The following is a 20,998-nucleotide window of genomic DNA, read 5'->3' as shown; positions in this document are numbered from 1 at the left end:
ACTGATCCAGGAAAAAAACAAGTGTTACTTATTTATGCTACAGCAAATAAGCATTTCACTGAAAAAGCTCACAATGCTGTAATCACAGTCCCCAAATGAAGCCATTAATCAAAGAGTTACAGAAGCTTTCACCCTGCCAATAAGCATTAACCACTGACTAGTTGCAGTGGTCTAATTAATCAATCTTCACCTTCAAACTCATGTCCATTAGGTCAGTGATGAGCAGGCTCAGTGCACTCTACACACCTATAAATCTTTGCTTGTCATGGATTAAAAGAAATCCCACCAAGCTTGGCTCAGCAACTTTCTCTCCAGTAAACTTCAGTCAAAGAGTCAAGACAAGGAAATATAATAATAAATTCATTTCATTCTTGTTGTTAGTGTAATTTTAGAAATTAGTCTGACTCTAAGGTTTTATGCAACAGCTTTTGCTAGCAACCAATAGCAACAAAGCTACCTGCGGATTCTGTGTTTTAAGAATGTCCAGCTCTTACACACACAGTCCATTTCAAGTCTCAAGTGAGAAACTGATTGAGCCACAAATCTATCAAAGAAGCTTAAACTGAGTAACACCCACTCTCCAAGATCAATCCGGAAACATGACTCAGCATGATATTGCTCTTTTGGAATAAAAAAAAGGATCTGCTACTCCCCAGAGACAAGCAAGAGTTTTTAATCAGCAGCCAACATGTTGCTGCTGCTGCTGCCTGCAGTTCTGTCCAACTGGAATCAGACCAAACAGGCTAACATTTAACACCTTAACAGTCATTGTGGGAATAAAGCGTAGGAACTCTTAGTCTGCCTTCTCCTACTCTCTATATTTCCTCTTTTTCATCTATCCCCCTCTTCTCATTTCTGGTTCCTCTTTTCATTGTATTTTTTCTGCCTTGCATTCCATGTCTCTGGTGGATTGACATTTTTGGCCAAGCTCCCAGATAAGAGAGTGGTATGAAAGCAGTGTGGTGGAACACTTATTACGGACAGCGTGCTCTGATCAGGGAGGTTTCAGATCCCAGTGACAAAGACTATTCTTATCACACCCAGGACTCATTTGGCACACAGATCACTGAGGTCTTGCCTCATTTCCCTCAGGATAAGTGAGAATTACAGTCAGAATAACATCTGCATATTCATCCATATAGGCCAGGGGAGCCCAAAGTGGGTCCTCGAGGGCCGGCATCCTGCATGTTTTAGTTCTCTCCCTGGATCCAATGATGGCTCATTAGAAGGCCTAAGAAGAACATTGACATGCTGAAAAAGTTGTTGGTACCACTAACAGGAAAAACCGTGCTGGATGCCGGCCCTCAAGGACCCACTTTGGGCTCCCCTGATATAGGCCTACCATGTCTTATATTATCAGGCAGTTTTAATTTCATAAATGGCCTTTGCACCCTCTAATGGCCCATGCACAAGGGTGCCGGCCCACCACATCACCTTGAATAAGATATTAAAAAGATTAAATAAAGACGAAATAATAAAATAAAAGTACACCGTGTTCCAAATTATTATGCAAATGATATTTTCTCAGATTTTCTTAAATGGTCAACACAAATGATGGTCAGTATAATTTTCAAGTCATGAACTATTACAGTATAAATCAAATTTTACTGAACAAAGCTCCCCATGAGAACAGTATTTTTTTCAAAAATCAAAAACTCAAAATGCACTGTTCCAAATTATTATGCACAGCAGATTTTCTTAACATTTTATGGATTATAAAGAACTGTAAACGGTCATTCTTTGAATGTGCAACATTAAGTGTTCACATGTATTAAAATCAAAAGCTATTTCAATCAAAAACATCTTAACAGACCGAGTTACATGTTAACATAGGATACCTTCTTTGATATCACCTACACAATTCTTGATCCATTGAACTTGTGAGTTTGTGGAAAGTTTCTGCTTGAATTTCTTTGCAGGATGTCAGAATACCTTCCCAGAGCTGCTGTTTTGATATGAACTGCATTCCACCCTCAGATCTCCTGCTTGAGGAAACTCCAAAGGTTCTCAATAGTGTTGAGGTCAGAGGAGGATGGTGTCCACACCATGAGTTTCTCCCCTTTCATGCCCATAGCAGCCAATGACACAGTAGTATTCCTTGCAGCATTGTCATGCATGAAGATGATTTTGCTACTGAAGGTACAGCTCTTCTTTTTGAACCATGAAAGAAAGTGATCAGTCAGAAAGTCCATATACTTTGCTGAGGTCATTTTCACACCTTCAGGGACTCTAAAGGGCCGACCAGCTCTCTCTCTCTCTCTCCCCATGATTTCGGCCCAAAGCATGACTCCACCACCTCCTTGCTGACGTCACAGCTGTGTTGGGACGTGGTGGCCATCCACCACCAATCCACTACTGCGTCCATCTGGACCATCCAGAGTTGCACAGCAGTCATCAGTGAACAAGTCTGTGTAAAAATTAATCTTCATGTACGGCTGGGCCCACTGCCACCGTTTCTGCTTGTGAGCTCTGGTTAGGGGCCGAATAGTAGGTTCATGCACCGCAAGCCTCTGGAGGATCCTCCACCTTGAGGTTCCAGAGGCACCAGCAGCTTCAAATAACTGTTTGCTGCTTTGTAAGGACATTTTAACAGCTGCTCTCTTAATCTTAAGTCCTCTTTACATTTAATGTATATAGAAACACCCTCAAAACAATGTGTTATATTGTCTTCCACTTTGTCAAGATGTTTTATTCATTAAAACTGGAATTTGGGATTTAAAATTCAAAAATTTCATGAATAATTATGTAAGGTGAGCCTAAAGTGAGTAATGAAATTTATAAGAAGAATTTACAAGACAATTTATATAATAGTTTTTATGCCAATCATAGGAGGATTAAGATGAGATGACTCCCTAATGCACGTCATCAGTCAGGCAGATTTAGTTCTTTCCAACTAATCCATGCAATAGAAACAGATGGGGTTTTTTGTTTGTTTGTTTTTTAAAAATACAAATAAATATTTAACTTGTATGATACAAATCTGGCAGCACATTGACAACTACTAATTTATCACTAATTCACAGTATTCAGTAGACTTACAGTCATGAAGCCGTCCAGTAGACCAGAGTCAGGTTTTGGTGGAGCCTGTAGTCTCTCCATGGACCATTTCTCAATGATTGAGGCAACTTGGCTGTTCTCGGTATTAAGGATCCTAAACCCTGTCATGTTTACACCACTGTATCGGTAAGGCTCCACGTCCAGTGCAAACAGATCCTGGAAAGAAAGAAATCATGGTAATCAAGAGTTTGATCCACCTTGGAAGAAATCTGATCTAAAATTAACTGAACCAAATCAGAGGCTATGCTGATAACAGGATTTAATAGTAGATTTCAAAGGATATGAAGTATCTAGGAATCAAATTAAGCAAGTAGATGGAAGAAATGCCTATGTTAAATTTAAAGCATGTCCTACAAAAAATAAAGATTAGACAAATAGAAGAAAATCAGACTAAGACTGGGGTGGGGGAGTGAACATAGTTAAAATGGTGGTGATAATACCGCCATTATCATAAATAAATTTATGATATTATAAATATTATGATATTTATAATATCACAACTATGCACTTATGACATTGTAAATTATTGTAGTGCCTGGTATTTTTACTCAATATGATACTCTGATCAAAGTTTTTCTGTGGGATGGGAAAATTATTAAAATGTATACTGTACAAACTAAATAACAGGGATGGTACTACTGCACCAACTTGGAAATCTTTGTGGTCATATATTACTCTGACTGGCAACCAGGAAGCTGACATGATATACCTGACTTGTCCCATCCTCAATCTTTACTCATAGTTCCTCTTCCAGGCAGGTATTTCAATATGTAACCCCTGCAACCCCAACCCATTCAGCACATCATCACTATAATGCTTCTCCAGGATGTCCATCTGTGTCGTTTTCAATCGGCCCGTCCCCCTCCCACACATCCTAGCTGATCTCACATTTCAGGTTCTGCTGCTACATGTGGTTAACGCTCTCAGGGACATGTTTTATTGGGCTTTCGTTATTTTAGACATCTGTGAATTTAACAACCTTCAAAGTGGTTTTAGTTTAGCTTAACATTGAGTGCTGTGAAATGGCAAAAAAACTAAGGCTCATATTGTATTGTTTCAATGAAGAGAAAAAAGCAAGTGGAGGTAGCAGAAAAACAGCAGGAAACAGAAAAGCCTACATAACCCTGGTTTTACTGTGAATGCAAAATGTTATGAACTTTTCATCTCAAAGTAGAAGAAATAATATTGAAAAAAATAGCAAAAGAAATGTATAGAAAGTTTTATACCTTTTAAAAAAGGAATTAGCTGATGAATCTAACAAGTAACCAATCTTGATGATTGAAAAACGTTTTGTATTGTTACCGAATTTGGTCTCTAAATGCACATTAGAGTGAATCATTTGCATTTTTTTTATTTTCAGAATCTTACAGACTGAGTAGACTTGATTGTCAAAATTAAGTTAATGAATTGAACTTGGATTCCTTTCAGACTTAAAACAATACAATGAGTTTCAATAAAGCTTAAGTTGCAGTAGCTCATTTATTATAATATCAGGTTAAATATTTAAATTCACGAAGCTGTGAACATACGTGAATTCTCCCATCCACCTCTACAAAAACCACTGGTCTAAGCTAATGCATTTTTTTTGACACTAGCAAACAGCTGTGGTAAACATCATTTGCCCACAAATATACTGTATATGTAGACAAAAGAACTGCCTTTTGTCTTTTGTTCTGAAGACAAAAGGCAGTTCTTTTGTCTTCAGAATTGCTTTAATTCTTCATGACATAGATTTAACAAAGTACTAGAAATATTCCTCAGAGATTCTGGTCCATATTGACATGATAGCATCACACAGTTGCTGCAGATTTGTCGGCTACACATCCATGATGCAAATCTCTTGTTCCACCACATCCCAAAGGTTCTCTACTGGATTGAGATCTGGTGACTGTGGAGGTCATTTGAGTTCAGTGAACTCATTGTTGTGTTCAAGAAACCAGTTGGAGATGATTCATGTTTTATGACACGGTGCGTTATCCTGCTGGAAGTATCCATCAGAAGATGGGCACTGAGGTCATAAAATGATGGACCTGGTCAGCAACAATACTCAGGTAGGCTGTGGTGTTGACACGATGCTCAATTGGTACTAATGGACCTTAAATGTGCCAGGAAAATATCCCCCACACCATTGCACCACCACCAGCCTGAACCGTTGATACAAGGCAGGATGGATCCATGCTTTCATGTTGTTGACGCCAAATTCTGACCCTACCATCTGAATGTCACAGCAAAAATCAAGACTCATCAGACCAGGCAACTTTTTTCCAATCTTCTATTGTCCAATTTTGGTGAGCCTGTGTGAATTGTAGCCTCAGTTTCCTGTTCTTAGCTGACAGGAGTGGCACCTGGTGTGGTTTTCTGCTGCTGTAGCTCATCCGCCTCAAGGTTTGACGTGTTGTGCGTTCAGAGATACTCTTCTGCATACCTCAGTTGTAATGGTTATTTGAGTTACTGTTGCCGTTCTATGAGCTTGAACCAATCTGGCCATTCTCCTCTGACCTCTGGCATCAACAAGGCATTTATGCCCTCAGAACTGCAACTCACTGGACATTTTCTCTTTTTCTGACCATTCTCTGTAAACCCTGGAGATAATTGTGCGTGAAAATCCCAGTAGTTCAGCAGTTTCTGAAATACTCACACCAGCCCATCTGGCACCCACAACCATGCCATGTTCAAAGTCACCTAAATCACTTTTCTTCCTTGTTCTGATGCTCGATTTGAACTGTTGCAGATCGTCTTAGCCATGTCTACATGCCTATATGCATTGAGATGCTACTGACATTTGTGTTAATGAGCAGTTGGACAGGTGTACCTAATAACGTGGCCAGTGAGTGTATGTGGTGGTTAGGTTGTGAAGGGGTCTTGTTTGTTTGCAGTCTTTTTTTCTTCTTGATTTATGTAAAACACATATTTAGTTTAACTTTCATTTCATGTCTTGCCAGTTTTGCGTTGATACATTTATTTGTGCACATAAACTGATGAAAATTTCAGTTGTTCACTGGGTGGGTGGCCAGGAGGAATGGGGTTGTGATCTGAACAGTTAACAAATAGAATAGAAAGACTGAAGAGCAGCATCTTATTTTTAGACATTCAATAAATTTTTTATTGTTGTAGTTTTTTATTGTTGTAACAAGAGACAACAAAGCATTTGCAGCTTTGCCACTTCTGTACTTACCAGTGTGGTGAAGATGTAGTGATAATACTCCGTCATCATTCCCATAGCAAGAGCCTAGAGCAAAGAGTGACAGAAGGAGAGAAAGCCAGAAGGTTTAGAAATAAATTTGACCATTTCACCATATTTGCACAAATGCTTACACACAAATATTGGTTTGGTTGTTTGCCTTATCCAATGTTTCTACTACTATGTAACGCAAGAAGGCATATACTGTATTTCACAACTGCTGCAGCCACAGGCTTAAGAGTGCGAGGCAAACACCCACCAAGACGACAAGCAGCCAAAGACAGCAAAAGACTGAGCTCAGGCTCAGATTTTTTTAAGCAAATTTAAGATAACACAGCATAGAGGATTGCACAATTCCATAGATAAATAACATCTGCATCATGGTAAGCAGAAGCCCCACACCAACTCTGTAGCAACACTTAGAGATTACGTTACAATGGTATTGATTCTCCTGAATATAATGTTTAAAAATAGATTACTTACATTATGGAATATAAGTGCAGTGTATCTTCTTTAAAAAGACTTTACTGGAGTAGATGAATCTCTTTTGTTTTTTAAAGTTGTGATCTGAATTTAACTGATAAAATAATAAAGCAAGAGCTTCTTATTGGATAGTTAAAGCATGGACAACTGTCTTCCAGCTACAACAAGTTCTTTAACATCACCTGATGCAATGTGTCGTTTCTCAATTCTTAAACATCTATGGGGAAAGGCACATTCTGTGGTTGTGTAAAAATATTAGTGTGTTAAAGAAGGGTCAAATCATGGTATAGTTGGATTTAACCACATCTCCTTGATCAACAGAATGCAGCATTCCCGGATGAGGTTGCCAGTTGCAATCCACAGCTTCCATTCGTCCAGTTTGTTAGCGAGAACTGTATTTTTTATTTATCTTCTTATCTTACATCACACACAGAAAGCCTCTAAGGGGAGTGCAGAAACTGGTAAAATAGGGTCAAGAGTTGTCCAGTGCATTAATAAAAACTGAAAGGAAAGGGGCTACCATTGTTTTTGAGGAAGAAATGTAATTTGAAAAAAACACTGAATAACCATGATCAGTGATAATTAAAAAATTTGGTGACATCAAATTGAAGGAAAACAACAGTAGAACTCATGGCTATGTTTATTTATGAAAGTAAGATAATTTCCACACAATGTGAAGAGAATTCAAAGGATTGGAATAGTTGTACAGCCATAAGAAAACAAGTAATCAGAGAGGCGAGCTAGAGAAAAGGGCTATCATCTGCAAAGGAGAATAAAGACTGGACTCTAGAGAAGGTCATGTGGTCTGATGAGTGATAACCAAAAATAAAATAGATAATTTAGTGAGTTGAGGGTTTATACCTGATTATTCCAGGTCTTATTTCAATACTGCTTTTATTGCATTTTTTTTTGTCAAAAATAAGGCAGATAGGCTTTCATTGATGTAGTTCAGGCCAGCCATTAGACAAACATCCGAAAGTAGACACAAAAGTAGAAATTTTCAGAAGAAAATTTCTGCACCGCCTCAATAAAAATTAAAAATGAGTAAAATTATCTCAAGGAGCGTTTGATTATGAAGAAGCCCAATCCCTAACACTTATGCAACACAATCATCTGGTTGCTTACCATCTGCTTTAATACATAAAAACAATAGAAACAATTTATAAAATGCTGAACAGGCAAACCTCAGTTTATTAATTTCACATAAAGTTGTGAAACTGGTAAAGCAATAAATAAATAAATAAATACTGGCTTTCAGATGTACTCTGTAATTTCTTATCAACTCACAAAGAGCCATTGTGTGTCTTCCAGGTGATACATGTGAGCATTCAGACTCTCACCAAGATATGTCTGAAAATGAGATGGGCTCCAGAGGTAAAAGCACCTTTTTCTATTATCATTCCACAGTAGGTGTGTGTGTGTGGGGGGGGTGTCCAGAGTTGTGGGGGTGTGTGCGTGTGTATCTGGCTGCGAGCCATCCTGTCCTGGCTGTGCTGTTTCTGGAGCTCTGCCTACTGTGAATTTCACCAAACCACAATGAATCACCAGTTAGCTCTCTGTGGAGCAGATGATTTCATAGATGGAAAGGAACTTTAGCTGCTGATGTCAGGTGAGAAACTATGACAAGCTCCAGCATTTTGTGGAGGAAACCAACATCAGGAAGGTTGCATCATATTGAATGCAGTACTTTTAAAACGATGATGAAAAGAAGAAAAGAAGACAAGATTTCAAAAGTTCCTAAATAACTAAGAGCTGTTAGAACCAAAATAATTTCTATTTCTGTTTAATTTCTATTATGAAGGTTAGTAAAAAAAACATAAAAGACAGTGAAATCATAACAGTAAATAATGAATAATGTAGTATGTCAAGAACACACAATACAGTAGTGGTATTTTTACTATAACATACCTAGCTACAAGTTTTACAGCATCAAGAAAAAAACACAGAAACACAAAGAACTGAGTGGATGGCAGCAGGTTTTAAGAGTCGCAGTAGTGCTGTAGTGTTTCCACTTCTGTTCTAATTTAACGGCAAAGCAAATAAACTGTGCATTCTGGACTTTTCTATTCCTAACCTAAACCTTTAAACTAAAATTAAGAACAACCTGTACATTTCTCATGGCTTTGGTAATTTAAACATTACAAAGTGCAACTAGCTACAACTGTCATGAAGAGGAATCTAACAAAGAACAAAATTCAGACAATAACTTGGGAGAATTGGTGGAAAACATAAAAATATACAGTAAACAAGAAAGAAAGGAGTGATGAGAAACATGGATACATGGTGGATACAATCTGCTAGTAGATACACTCTGCTCAACACTTGTTCAGTAGATTGTACACGTTGAAAAGCCATGGGATTAAAAATAAAATGTTTAAAAAGATCAACTGGCTATGTTGTTTTTCACATCTCCTTCATATTGTATGATATTTCAATTAGATATCCACAAAACAATAGCGAAATCTTTTTAAATACTGTTTTTGTATCATTCTATCATTTATTTCCTAGTTCATTTACAGAAGACATGGCTACCGCAGATCTATGTGGCAATGTCATTTCTCCTTTATTGTTGATATTTTTTCTCATAATTTAACTAAACATTCATATTCTTTTCATCAAGTGACTAATACTCAACTATAAGAGACAAAAAACTATTGTCTTATATACTTTTACATCAGAAACGGGTTCAAATCTTCATTCAAACTGAGATTCTGAAAGTGTCACCAGTTAATCCAGGTTTGCTTCTTAAAGCGCGAAGTGTCCGTTAGATCAGAGTCAGTAACAGGTTGGATTATTGGACATCTGTCGGCCGATATAGTTTAGTGGAGAAAACATTGCTCTCGGAGCTCAGCGACCTCTGGTACGAGTTCAGTTAGAGATGTCGTCTAATTCAAGTTTTGGACCGTTTATTTTACTGTCTAAAAAATAATATTCACTTGTGTGGTATATTTTGGTGATATTCCAATATATTCTTGAATATTCCTTCACATACAAAAAAATATTATTGTTTTGAAGAGATCATAGACATTTTCTAATCCGTTTATTTACGTTTGTCGCGTTTTGATCAGGAAACGACACAGCCACCTAATTTTTTACAAACATCTGCGTTGAGGACCCCGTTTGACTGTCACTAGTTAATTTTAATGCGGCTCGTTTTGTTTTTAAGTGTATTTCCCCTCGTCACCAGCCTGCAAACTGTTTCCTAGTAGAGAACACAGACAAATACTGCAGATATGGCTCATAATCTGTTGGTGGTGTCTGACAGTATAATGTAGGAACATTTATTATTATAATTTTGGCTTGTGAATTTGGATATCACCACCAACTACAACATTGGCTGTTAACCTTATATCATTTAGGTGAGATTTTATTGCAGTATAACTTAACATTACTTGATATTCCTCTCTATTTGGACACGTGAACACCACAAGCAACACCATCAGGGATGTAATTTAAATTTTATTAAATATGATGACACCAACCTCATTGTTCAGCGACACTTACTGTGGGTAGTGTCGCTAAAAAATGAATTAAGTCCAGAAACAGTACGGCTGCATTGCAGGATCTGAGCCAAAAACACACTCTAGGCTAGAAGTGTTAAGCAAATCATATTACAGGTTCTTGAGAGTCAATTCCAATGTTTTTCTGATCAGTGCTGGTTACAAAAAGCAGAAACCTTCCACTTATGTTTACATTGTGGCTGTTCATGAGATTAAATGAATTTATTCCGGTGAACCTGAATGTGAATGGGATTGTGGTGTTACTCATTGATCTGGTTTTGCTCCAATGCCGTGTTTTCAAAGCGAACTCAACGCTGCTCTGTAGAAACTTGCTTTGAAATATAATCTTCACGTGCAACATTAAACATATTTGCTTCAAATGGGATTTATAGTAAAGGTTTGCAAACGGTTTTGTCACACAAGTAGCATTTTTCAACAGGCATCAACACAGCCACCTACAATTTAAAAACATCTGTGGTGCGCATAAGTTTCAACCAGTTAATCTATAACAGCAGCCTCTGGTCTTGGTCTTGACTCGGTCTCGGGTTAGGTGGTCTTGACTACAACACTGTGTGTAGCTAATTCCGAAAAGAGTAAGTTCAAAATAATATTGTGAAATTCAATTTGTGAGATAGTTCATTCTGTGAAAAACAGAAGTCCAATCAAATTTCCAATCAAATCAAATTTATATATATATATATATATATATATATATATATATCTATATATATATATATATATTTAATACCAACTGCTGTTGGCCAAAGTGCTGCACACAAAAATAACAAATAACAGTATTTACAACATAAAAGAAAATACAGAGTATACGAGAGAATGAGAAACATAAAAAGGTCCAACAAATGAATCTCTCACACTGTAATAAGTGTGTACAAATGTAATTTAAGAAATGACTTCTTAAAACCCAAACACTTGCTCTTTATTAAGGTGCAGCAGTTTTCCAAAACAGTGATTATTCACAGGAAAGCTACATGTTCAAGCATTTTAGAGTTTATTTTTTGTGTGTGTTTTTTTTTTAAAAAACTGCTATTGTTACTTTTGTTCTTAAACAGTCAAATACTATTTTATCCTTATTTTCTGTACAGTGAGATGTTTTGTTTGTTGTTCCATAATAGAATGTGCAGTTATAGTTACAGTTACAGTTATATATATCCTGTCCCAGGATTGAGGGCACCTGACACCTAATTACCTCATAATGGGTGTGGAGCAGGGAGACTCTCTCATCTGTTTTCTTTGTGCCTGCATTTGGTCGCACTTCAGTAGGAAGTTCGCTTGGTTAACTTGTAGTGGCCATAACTCTAACATCAGTAAGTAATGTTTCTCCTTCTGTATAAGATCTGCAGTTTTAGCTGGTTAACTCAAATTGTTTAAATTTAGAAACTACCTGAAGTCTCCTGCTTGGTACTGGGGTGTGGCTGTAATTTACCCTCCCCAGTTCAGCTTGGCAACATAAAACGGGTATGTATTTTTTTTATCGCACCCATGCAGTTCAATAGCACAAAAATGACAACTATTTATATATAGAACGTACTTTCAAGCTGATGCTGCTGCTGTTGGGCCTGAAGGGGCTCTTTGATTAGGGTGGACTCATTCAGCTCCGGTAGGTGACAATGGCTTCCTCTACCTTCTGCCATTTTCTAAAATCACCTATTAATCTGTAACTTCATTTCAGACATAAAGCTGCTGCAGCTCGCTGGAGATCCTGCTGCTTAGTTTCTTTTATTTTCTGCTTTGTTTTCTCTCTCTTTTTTGTTTGGTTTCTTAGTTTTGTGCTTTTTGTTTTAAATTTGTTTATTTTGGATTATTCTATTCTTTGTGGCCTCTGACCTTGCTGTAAATAGCAGCCATTTTTTTGTAGATTACCATACTTAATTAAAGCATTGATTTTTAATGACTGGTTATGTCCAAGGTTAGGGGTAACCTCATTTTAGCACTTGTTCATATCTAAATTGTAGTGTCCTTTTTTTTTTTTCTTTTTTCTTTTTTTTGTATTTGATTTGTTTAACCCCACTCTTTTGTCTCCAGGCTGAGAGCAGAAAGCGGTGGGGAGTGTTCAGGGGGGGCTGGACCTGTGTGCTGTGCGAGTGACCGGTGTTGGAATTTCTTCACAGTCGAGTGTCTGTTCACAAATGCTTGGGGTGATTTTATTTGGATTTATTCATTTGTTTTAGAAACCAATTCCCCACATTTGGGAACTGGCTTCCCTTCCCATTGTTGTTGTGACTTTTTTACACTTATGTTGTTCGGTATATTTGCATGATAAGTGACTGATTTACAATTATATGTTAAGCATAATTTACATGATGATTATTATTAATTGTATTGAACATGATTATATATAATTACAAAGGTGAAGTGAAATATATTTAAGTGCAAGACATGATTTATTTGAATGGAGGAAGTCTTTTATTTTGAAGAATGCTTAAGGATCTGTTACTGTTTGTCACTATCTTGCTTTGTTGACTTTTGATTGCTATTGGTTACGAACAGCTGTTGCTCGTTATCAGCGGATGCCGTTCCTTTTTCTCTTCAATAAATACTGAACAGAAAGGTTCAGTAAAAGAAATATGAGCCTCCGTCTTGTTTGAGAAGAAGCTTTACTCCGTAACAATTGTGGTTCTTTAAATTTCAATTGTCTTTTAAAACATGGAACAATAAAGTGTAACTATTTTTTTTTTTTTTTTGGTGGAATAAAGTCTTCTTGTCTTTGGTCACGGACCTTAAGTGCCTTACTGGCAATCTATTTCCTTGGGCGCAATTCCCAAGGTGGCGTTCTGGTTACCCTGCTTTGGGGGGCAGAGTATCAGATTCATACCCTTGTGCTGCCACACAGTGTTCCCAGTGCATTTACATGTACAGAAGTACAACTATTGGTGCTTTTCTAAACACACTATTTAGCCACTTTCAAATTTGCATAGTAAAATGGGACATGAAAAATAAGCATGCAGAATTTAAAACAAAGATCAAAACAATTTGAGCAGATTTGGTGGTGTGACAAGTAACAATTGGAAATTGGCATATATAATATGGTGGCATATTGGATAATATCAGGTGACCAATCCAGTTCCAAAAAACCTGCCTACTGAGAACGTACAATCCACAGCTTCAGACTACCTCCTGTTGCTTTCTCGGGAAATGATTCACTTCTACATGGAAGTAGCAGCAGACAGCTTAAAGCAAAGCTGATGTGTCCATACCTGCTTAAGGATCCCAGCAGCCATCTCATGACCACAGTCAAATATGATATGAAATTCCTTTCCCCTTTTCATCTCCTTTAAAAGAGGCTTGGCATCCTTTGTCTCTGCAGGCAGCTGGCGGATTTTTAATCGGATGTTGTACCGGGATGGTGCCTTTATTAGCTCTTGCAACCGAATGAGACCTGAAAGACAAGCACAGAAGCAGATCACTTTCAATATAATTAATCACAGCTATTTCATCAAGCAAATTTATTGAAAATTTTAAATCATAGTTGAAATTTGGTAAATTGCATTACTGATGTAACAATTGCTCTTTTGCTGGACACAGTTTAGTGTATTGAAATTAGACATTTCTAATGACACATCCAGAGAAACGACTCCCCCTGTCTCTGCCTCTCATCCCTCATTTCATGGCTCAGGTTATCCTGAGCTGGTCTCTGGAGTTATGCTACTAAAGGCTTAGACTGTTAGAGGACAAACCGATCACATTTCCTCAATTTCTTCTCGTACTACTCTCTAACTTGTCCTTAGTTGGGTTCTTCCTCTTGAGACATGTCCACATTTTCCACACACATCCTGAAATGTTTTCAAATAAGTCGCCTTTTTCGTTTTGGAGATATGTAATGTGTTTCAGGGGTGAAGTCATCAGCATTTGTCTGATCCATTGCTTGATACTTGGTTCTGTTGTTTTCTTCCAGAAATGTGCAATCAGTGTTTTAACTTGTAGTGGGTACATATCAATCAGTAACTGTTCATATTTGGTAAACGAAGTATGATGCAAAGTGGGATGCAGACCCAGTAAGAGAAAACCTAGATGTAGTAGAATGTGCTTTGAGACAAAATACTTTCTTTTATCATTTTCCAAAACTTTTTAATTTCTCTAATTCCCAGATGCAATGAAATAATGCCCCTCTTTCTTCTAAATATTTTGTACATGTGTCTGGTATGTTAGGATTATGCTGAATATAATATGTAATAGGATATAGCTATTCTGTTCGTTCTACAGCTATGATGGTAGTTATAAGTAGTCCAATGTTTTCCACTTCAATTGAGGTAAGACTTAACATTAATGACTATGTTAATATAGCATTTGACATTGTAATGACACTTAATAACTGTTGCTACTTGTTTCACTTTATTTGAGGTAAAAATGTAACATTAATGACTATATTAATATAGCACTTGACACTGTAATGACAATTAATGACATCTTCATAACTGTGCTACTTGTCCCACTTGATGTAAGAGGAATTATTAATGACTGTTATGAAATTATTTGACAGTGTAATAAAGCTAATGAAATCTTTATTGTTAGTCTTATTTATTCCGCTATATTTCAGGTAGGGGAAAATATTAATTACTGTTTTGATAAAGCTTTTGACAGAGTGATAATTATGACATTACTATTACTGCTATCATGATATATTTATGACATAATGATTTTTGGTTAATGTCAAGTTGTCATAACAAAGACATTTTGAATAATGTCAACTTTGCATTAAAAGTGTCATGATTTACCGAATAACACTTTATAACAACAGTCATAAATATTCATGAAGACTTACTCATGTTCATGGCAGGTGTTATGTCATGTTTATGACTCATCTGACCTATACATATTTTCTGCAGAATTTATGAAATGAGAACATATTTAACACATTTTTGTCATAGATTGCCTGAGTATTATCCAGATTCATCACAAAGCAACCAGACCTGGTTCTGTTGCAAACACAGTTGGACATTGCTTCTGCAAACAGTCATTTTCTAAACTGATGTAAACGTCTCATGTGTGTCTGTTCACAGCCCAGCATAACCAGCTGTTTGGCTTGTGGCATTATTTGTTTACTTCCTGCTTCCAGATGAGTGCACTGCACTGTGGGAAACCAGCCCACAGACTGCTGAATCTGTGACAATGGCTCCCTGTTTTTCATTAAATCAAGCACTCTGTCGATGTAATGCTGATATTCCCAAAATGCTGACCCTGTGAGACACTGACAGTGTTCTATGTAACTATCAGTTGACAAAGTGACTTACAAGTTGTGCCTCACAACAGAAACATGACTCGATTTATCTCACCGAGGTTTGCTGATGTGTCACAAAGTATGTTTTGACTAGGGCAATAGTTAATCTGTCATTACACAATAAGTTGCATTTAAATGAAAAGAGAAGTCTTTAACTTATCAACGATGTATTGTAAATATGTTACCATTTAGTAATGGTGAAATGCATAAGGTATAAGCTGATGAATGCAAAGAGTTACCATCTTTTAGTAATTTGGGCTGCTTAATGTTTTCCTATCTGCAGACTGGTATTTGCTCCTGGGAAGCCTATTTTTACATGCTCTCTCTGTGTTGAAAAAGAAAAGCTCCTACATTATCTGGGCTAAGCAGTAACAAAAATTAGACATTTTAAAGGGGAAAATAAGAGGTATATACAAATCCAAACCACTCTGTTTAAGCACCTTTTATTTCCAGTTGCCCATGACACATCTTGTATAGTGCAGCTTTTAAATGACACAAATCAAAGAAAATGGTACTGATGAAGGGACAAAAGGCAAACACATTTAGATAAGATAGATAAGATAAGATAAATCTTTATTGTCATTGTCACAAGGACAACGAAATTCAAAGGGTGCCATCAGTCGGTGCACATGCCCAAAAACAAAAAATAACTGTCTCACAATTCACACACAACGCAAGAATCAACAAACTGGCAAAAAAAAAAAAAAAGGAGCCAAAGACATTGCGGAGGTGATAGAACTTATGACAGTGAAATGTCAGCCATACTATCTGCCTCTGAAGTTTACTGCAGTGTTAATCACCATTGTTTACATCCTGCCAGGTGCTAATGCTAACGAAGCATCAAAAGAGCTGCATGACACCGTTAGCTTATTGCAGACAAAGCAGCCACATGTGTTGTACGTGGATCCAGGTAATTTTAATCACGTGAAACTGACGGACACTGCCCAGTTTTTACCAGCATGTTACCTTTCCCATGTGGAGAGACAACATTCTGGACTGTGTGTACAGTCATGACCAAAAGTATTGAGAATGACACAAATATTATATTTTCACATGATCTGCTGCCCTCTGGTTTTCATGTGTGTATGTCAGATGTTGTCATCACATACAGAAATACAATTGCAATCATATTATGAGTAACAAAAGCTTTTAATGACAGAATGAGTTAATGCAGCAAGTCAATATTTGCAGTGTTGACCCCTCTTCTTCAGGACCTCTGCAATTCTCCCTGGCATGCTCTCAATCAATTTCTGGACCAAATCCTGACTGATAGCAGTCCATTCTTGCACAATCAATGCTTGCATTTTGTCAGAATTCCTAGGTTTTCATTTGTCCACCCGTCTCTTGATGATTGACCACAAGTTTTGAATGAGATTAAGATCAGGGGAGTTTCCAGGCCATGGACCCAAAATCTCTATGGTTTGTTCCCTGAGCCAGTTAGATATCACCTTTGCTTTATGGCAAGGTGCTCCATCATGCTGGAAAAGGCATTGTTCATCACCAAACTGCTCTTGGACGGTTGAGAGAAGTTGCTCTCGGAGGACATTCTGGTACCATTCTTTATTCATGGCTGTGTTTTTAGGTAAGACTGTGAGAGAGCCGACTCCCTTGGCTGAGAAGCAACCCCACACATGAATGGTTTCAGGATGCTTTACAGTTGGCATGAGACAAGACTGGTGGTAGCGCTCACCTCGTCTTCTCCGAACAAGCTGTTTTCCAGATGTCCCAAACAATCGGAAAGGGGATTCATCAGAGAAAATGACTTTACCCCAGTCCTCAGCAGTCCACTCCCTGTACCTTTTGCAGAATATCAGTCTGTTCCTGATGTTTTTCCTGGAGAGAAGTGGCTTCTTTGCTGCCCTCCTGGAGACCAGGCCTTGCTCCAAGAATCTCCGCCTCACAGTCCGTGCAGATGCACTCACACCTGCCTGCTGCCATTCCTGAGCAAGCTCTGCACTGCTGGTAGCCCGATCCCACAGCTGAAACACTTTGAAGAGACGGTCCTGGCGCTTGCTGGTCTTTCTTGGGCGCCCTGGAGCCTTTTTGGCAACAATGGAACCTCTCTCCTTGAAGTTCTTGATGATGCGATAGATTGTTGACTGAGGTGCAATCTTTCTAGCTGCGATTTTCTTTCCTGTTAGGCCATTTTTGTGCAGTGCAATGATGACTGCACGTGTTTCTTTCGAGGTAACCATGGTTCACAGAAGAGAAACAATGATGCCAAGCACCAGCCTCTTTTTAAAGTGTCCAGTGGTGTCATTCTTACTTAATCATGACAGATTGATCTCCAGCCCTGTCCTCATCACCACCCACACCTGTGTTAATGGAGCAATCACTGAAACGATGTTAGCTGGTCCTTTTAAGGCAGGGCTGCAATGAAGTTGAAATGTGTTTTGGGGGATAAAGTTCATTTTCTAGGCAAATATTGACTTTGCAATTAATTGCTGTTACGCTGATCACTCTTTATAACATTCTGGAGTATATGCAAATTGCCGTTATAAAAACTGAAGCATAGACTTTGTAAATATTAACATTTGAATCATTCTCAAAACATTTGGCCATGACTGTACACCAACATTCATGGTGCGTACAGAGCTCTTCCTCGACTCTCCGACCACATCTGCATCCTTCTGGTGCCAACATATTGTCCACTAATAACACGGATTAGACCAACAAAGAAGACAGTGACTATGTGGCCCAGGGTGCAGCCTGCGTGCTCCCGGACTGTTTTCAGAGAACAAATTGGCAAGCCTTCAGAGAGGCGAATATATATGAGGGAGAGGTGGAGCTGGAGGAATATGCCTCCTCTGTTCTGGGCTTCATCTCTAAGTGTGCTGATAATGTTACCAATACCTGGACAACAACCTGTTATTCAAACCAGAAACCCTGGCTGAATGCTGAGGTGAGAGCTTTGCTGAAAACTAGGGATGCTGCATTCAGGACAGGTGAGGCATCAGCACTCTGAGAGTTGAGGAAAGTTCTGACAGCAGGCACTGAAAGGGCCAAAGCTACATACACCCATAAAATTCAAGGTCACTTCACCATCAATGAACCTGGTGCATGTGGAAGGGCATTAAGTGCATCACAAATTACAGCATCAGGGATGCACAATGCCCAAGGGACCCCTCATTCCCAAATGCACTCAATAGGTTCTATACCTCCTAACACCCCCCTCAGCATGACTAATGGGGGTGTCCACCACCAACATCTGTCTGAGGAGTTGGGGGATATCTTCAACACTTCACTGTCATTGGCTTCAGTCCAGACCTGCTTAAAGACCGCCACTATTGTCCGTGTCCCCAAGTGCTCCTCATTAACAGGCCTGAATGACCACTGACCTATAGCCTTAACATCAGTAGTCAAGAAGTGCTTCGAGAGGCTAGTCATGACACACATCAAGGACTCCAACAACATCACTGTAGACCCACATCAGTATGCCTATAGGAGGAACTGCTCAACCTCTGATGCCATCTTATCTGTGGTCCACACACCCCTAACCAAACTGGAGAGCAAAACTTCTTATATCCGTCTGCTCTTACTGGATTCCTCCTAGGTCTTTAACACCACCGACCCTGGTGCAGACAGGATTGCCAACACCTCCCGTCTGGTCCAAAAGGCCCACCAGCATCTCTACTTCATCAGGAAGATGCGGAGAGCTGGAGATTCTATCACTCAGAGCGTGACTGGGAGATGTGTTAGAGAGTGGTGGAGCGTGTTCTCTTTACCTCCATCACCATTGGCATGGCAGCTGCACTCCTGCTGAGAGGATGGATCTGCAGAGGTTAAGATTAAGGTTTCACAGAGGACTGTGGGCCCCCCACCATGGACTTCTACACATCACGATGCAGGAGAAGGGCGCCCTGCACATTGAAGGACTCCATCCATCCTGCACACAGACTGTTCCAGCCAGGTAGGAGTCTGAGGATCATCCAGTGCAAGACCAACAGGCTGAGAAACAGTTTCTATCTTTTCATCAGATTACGGAACTCAAGCTGCACTTAATTCATATTCATCAAATTAGGTACTTTATACTTTTTATACTTTGCATATATAGTATAAAGTACTTTATTATTTATTTATGTATTAGATTCCCTAATCTGGGAAAATCAGTCTCTTTGTTTGTCTCTGTGCTCCTGGACAGTATGGCAGTAGGGCGAACAGGTGCTGGGCAGGACAATGGCAATCTTCAAGGATGCTTTGGACTCTGGAGAGACATCGGGATCTTGAGATTTCCAGGTTAACAGTGCTGGCCAGGTGTCAGAGGGAGTACAGGGGGTGTAGCTTAACATGTTTTATGGAGACATGGCTCATTCTGGTCATTCCTGATGCCAATGTCTCTATTGGGGGCTACTGGATTGTTTGGGCTAACAAGGATTGTACTGAGATCGGCAATCGAAAAGGAGGGGGGTTTGCCATTCTAGTAAACAACTGTTACTGTAATCTTGATCATTTATGGGTCCAGGAGCGAATCTGTTGCCCTGACGTTGAACAGTTGGTGGTTGGTCATTGTCCATTTTACTTGCCCCATAAATATTCCCATGTTAAACTGTTGACTGTTTGTATCCCCTGTGCTAACCCTACCATGGCCTGTGATGTCATCCACTCCTCTATAGCTCACTTGCAGACTGGACGTACGACTGCATTCAAGGTTATCTTGGGTGATTTTAATCATATCACCTTGGTCAAAACCCTGCCCAACTTCACCCAGTATGTGAGCTGTCCCACTAGAGAAGAGAGGACTCTGGACTTAATGTATGCTAATATAAAAGATGCATACAGTTCCTCTCCCCTCTCTCTGCTCAACCAATCATTACAGGAGGAAGCTGGAGAGGAAACTCCAGCAGAAAAACACAAGAGGTCTGGAGAGGGAAGAGGACCATCACTGGGTTCAGATCAGCAGGCCAGGAGTCAGAGGGAGAGTCTGACTCCTGGCTATTGCGGTTGAAGGCAATGCTGACAGAGCCAATGAACTTAAGCTGTTTTTAAACAGATTTAACACTGCGGCCCCTGCGCCTCCCACCCACTCTCCCATCAATACCACTGCTGCTGTCCACCCACTCTCCACTTCCCCTCCTCAGAATCCTTCATCCCCATGTGAGATTTCATTTTTATGCCTCCTTCCCTCCTCTTCTACTCAGTGACCATCTCCCCAGCCCTCAGAACGTCTACGGATAATGTCACCAATGAAGATATTAGAAGACAGCAGGTGAGACTCCATCCTGAGAAGGCTTCGGGCCCAAGAACTACAGGCCTGTGGCGCTGTCCTCCCACATCATAAGAGTGATATTAGAGCAGCTCAGGCCTCTGGTCCAACCAAACGTGGACCCTTTGCAGCTTGCCTACCAACCCAAACTTGGAGTTGAGGATGCCATCATCTTCCTGCTTAAACATGTATACACTCGCCTGCACCAGCTGATTAACACTGTGATAAATCAGCTTACTTATTTGTCCACTCCATTCAATACCGTCCATCCAGCTCTACTGGGTGAGAAGCTAATGGCGATGCAGGTGGATTCTCCCTTGTGACCTGGATTGTGGACT

General features: G+C 39.1%; 1 protein-coding gene across 2 annotated transcripts in view; it reads right to left on the bottom strand.

The window, feature by feature from the left end:
- grik2 (glutamate ionotropic receptor kainate type subunit 2) overlaps positions 1-20,998 on the bottom strand; it is a 460,468-nt gene that overhangs the window by 253,175 nt on the left and 186,295 nt on the right. For both annotated transcript variants that reach the window (XM_023330613.1, XM_023330615.1), the window contains exons 5-7: positions 13,437-13,618; positions 6,233-6,286; positions 3,040-3,213 (exon numbers count right to left, since the gene is read on the bottom strand). In XM_023330613.1, the coding sequence (XP_023186381.1) occupies positions 3,040-3,213; positions 6,233-6,286; positions 13,437-13,618 (410 nt within the window). The remainder of the gene's footprint in view (positions 1-3,039; positions 3,214-6,232; positions 6,287-13,436; positions 13,619-20,998) is intronic.

The sequence above is a fragment of the Xiphophorus maculatus genome, chromosome 3 (genome assembly GCF_002775205.1).
Source record: "Xiphophorus maculatus strain JP 163 A chromosome 3, X_maculatus-5.0-male, whole genome shotgun sequence".
Classification (NCBI taxonomy): Eukaryota; Metazoa; Chordata; class Actinopteri; order Cyprinodontiformes; family Poeciliidae; genus Xiphophorus; species Xiphophorus maculatus.
The sequence above is the reverse complement of the archived record's forward strand: the minus strand, read 5'-3'. Positions and strand labels throughout refer to the sequence as shown.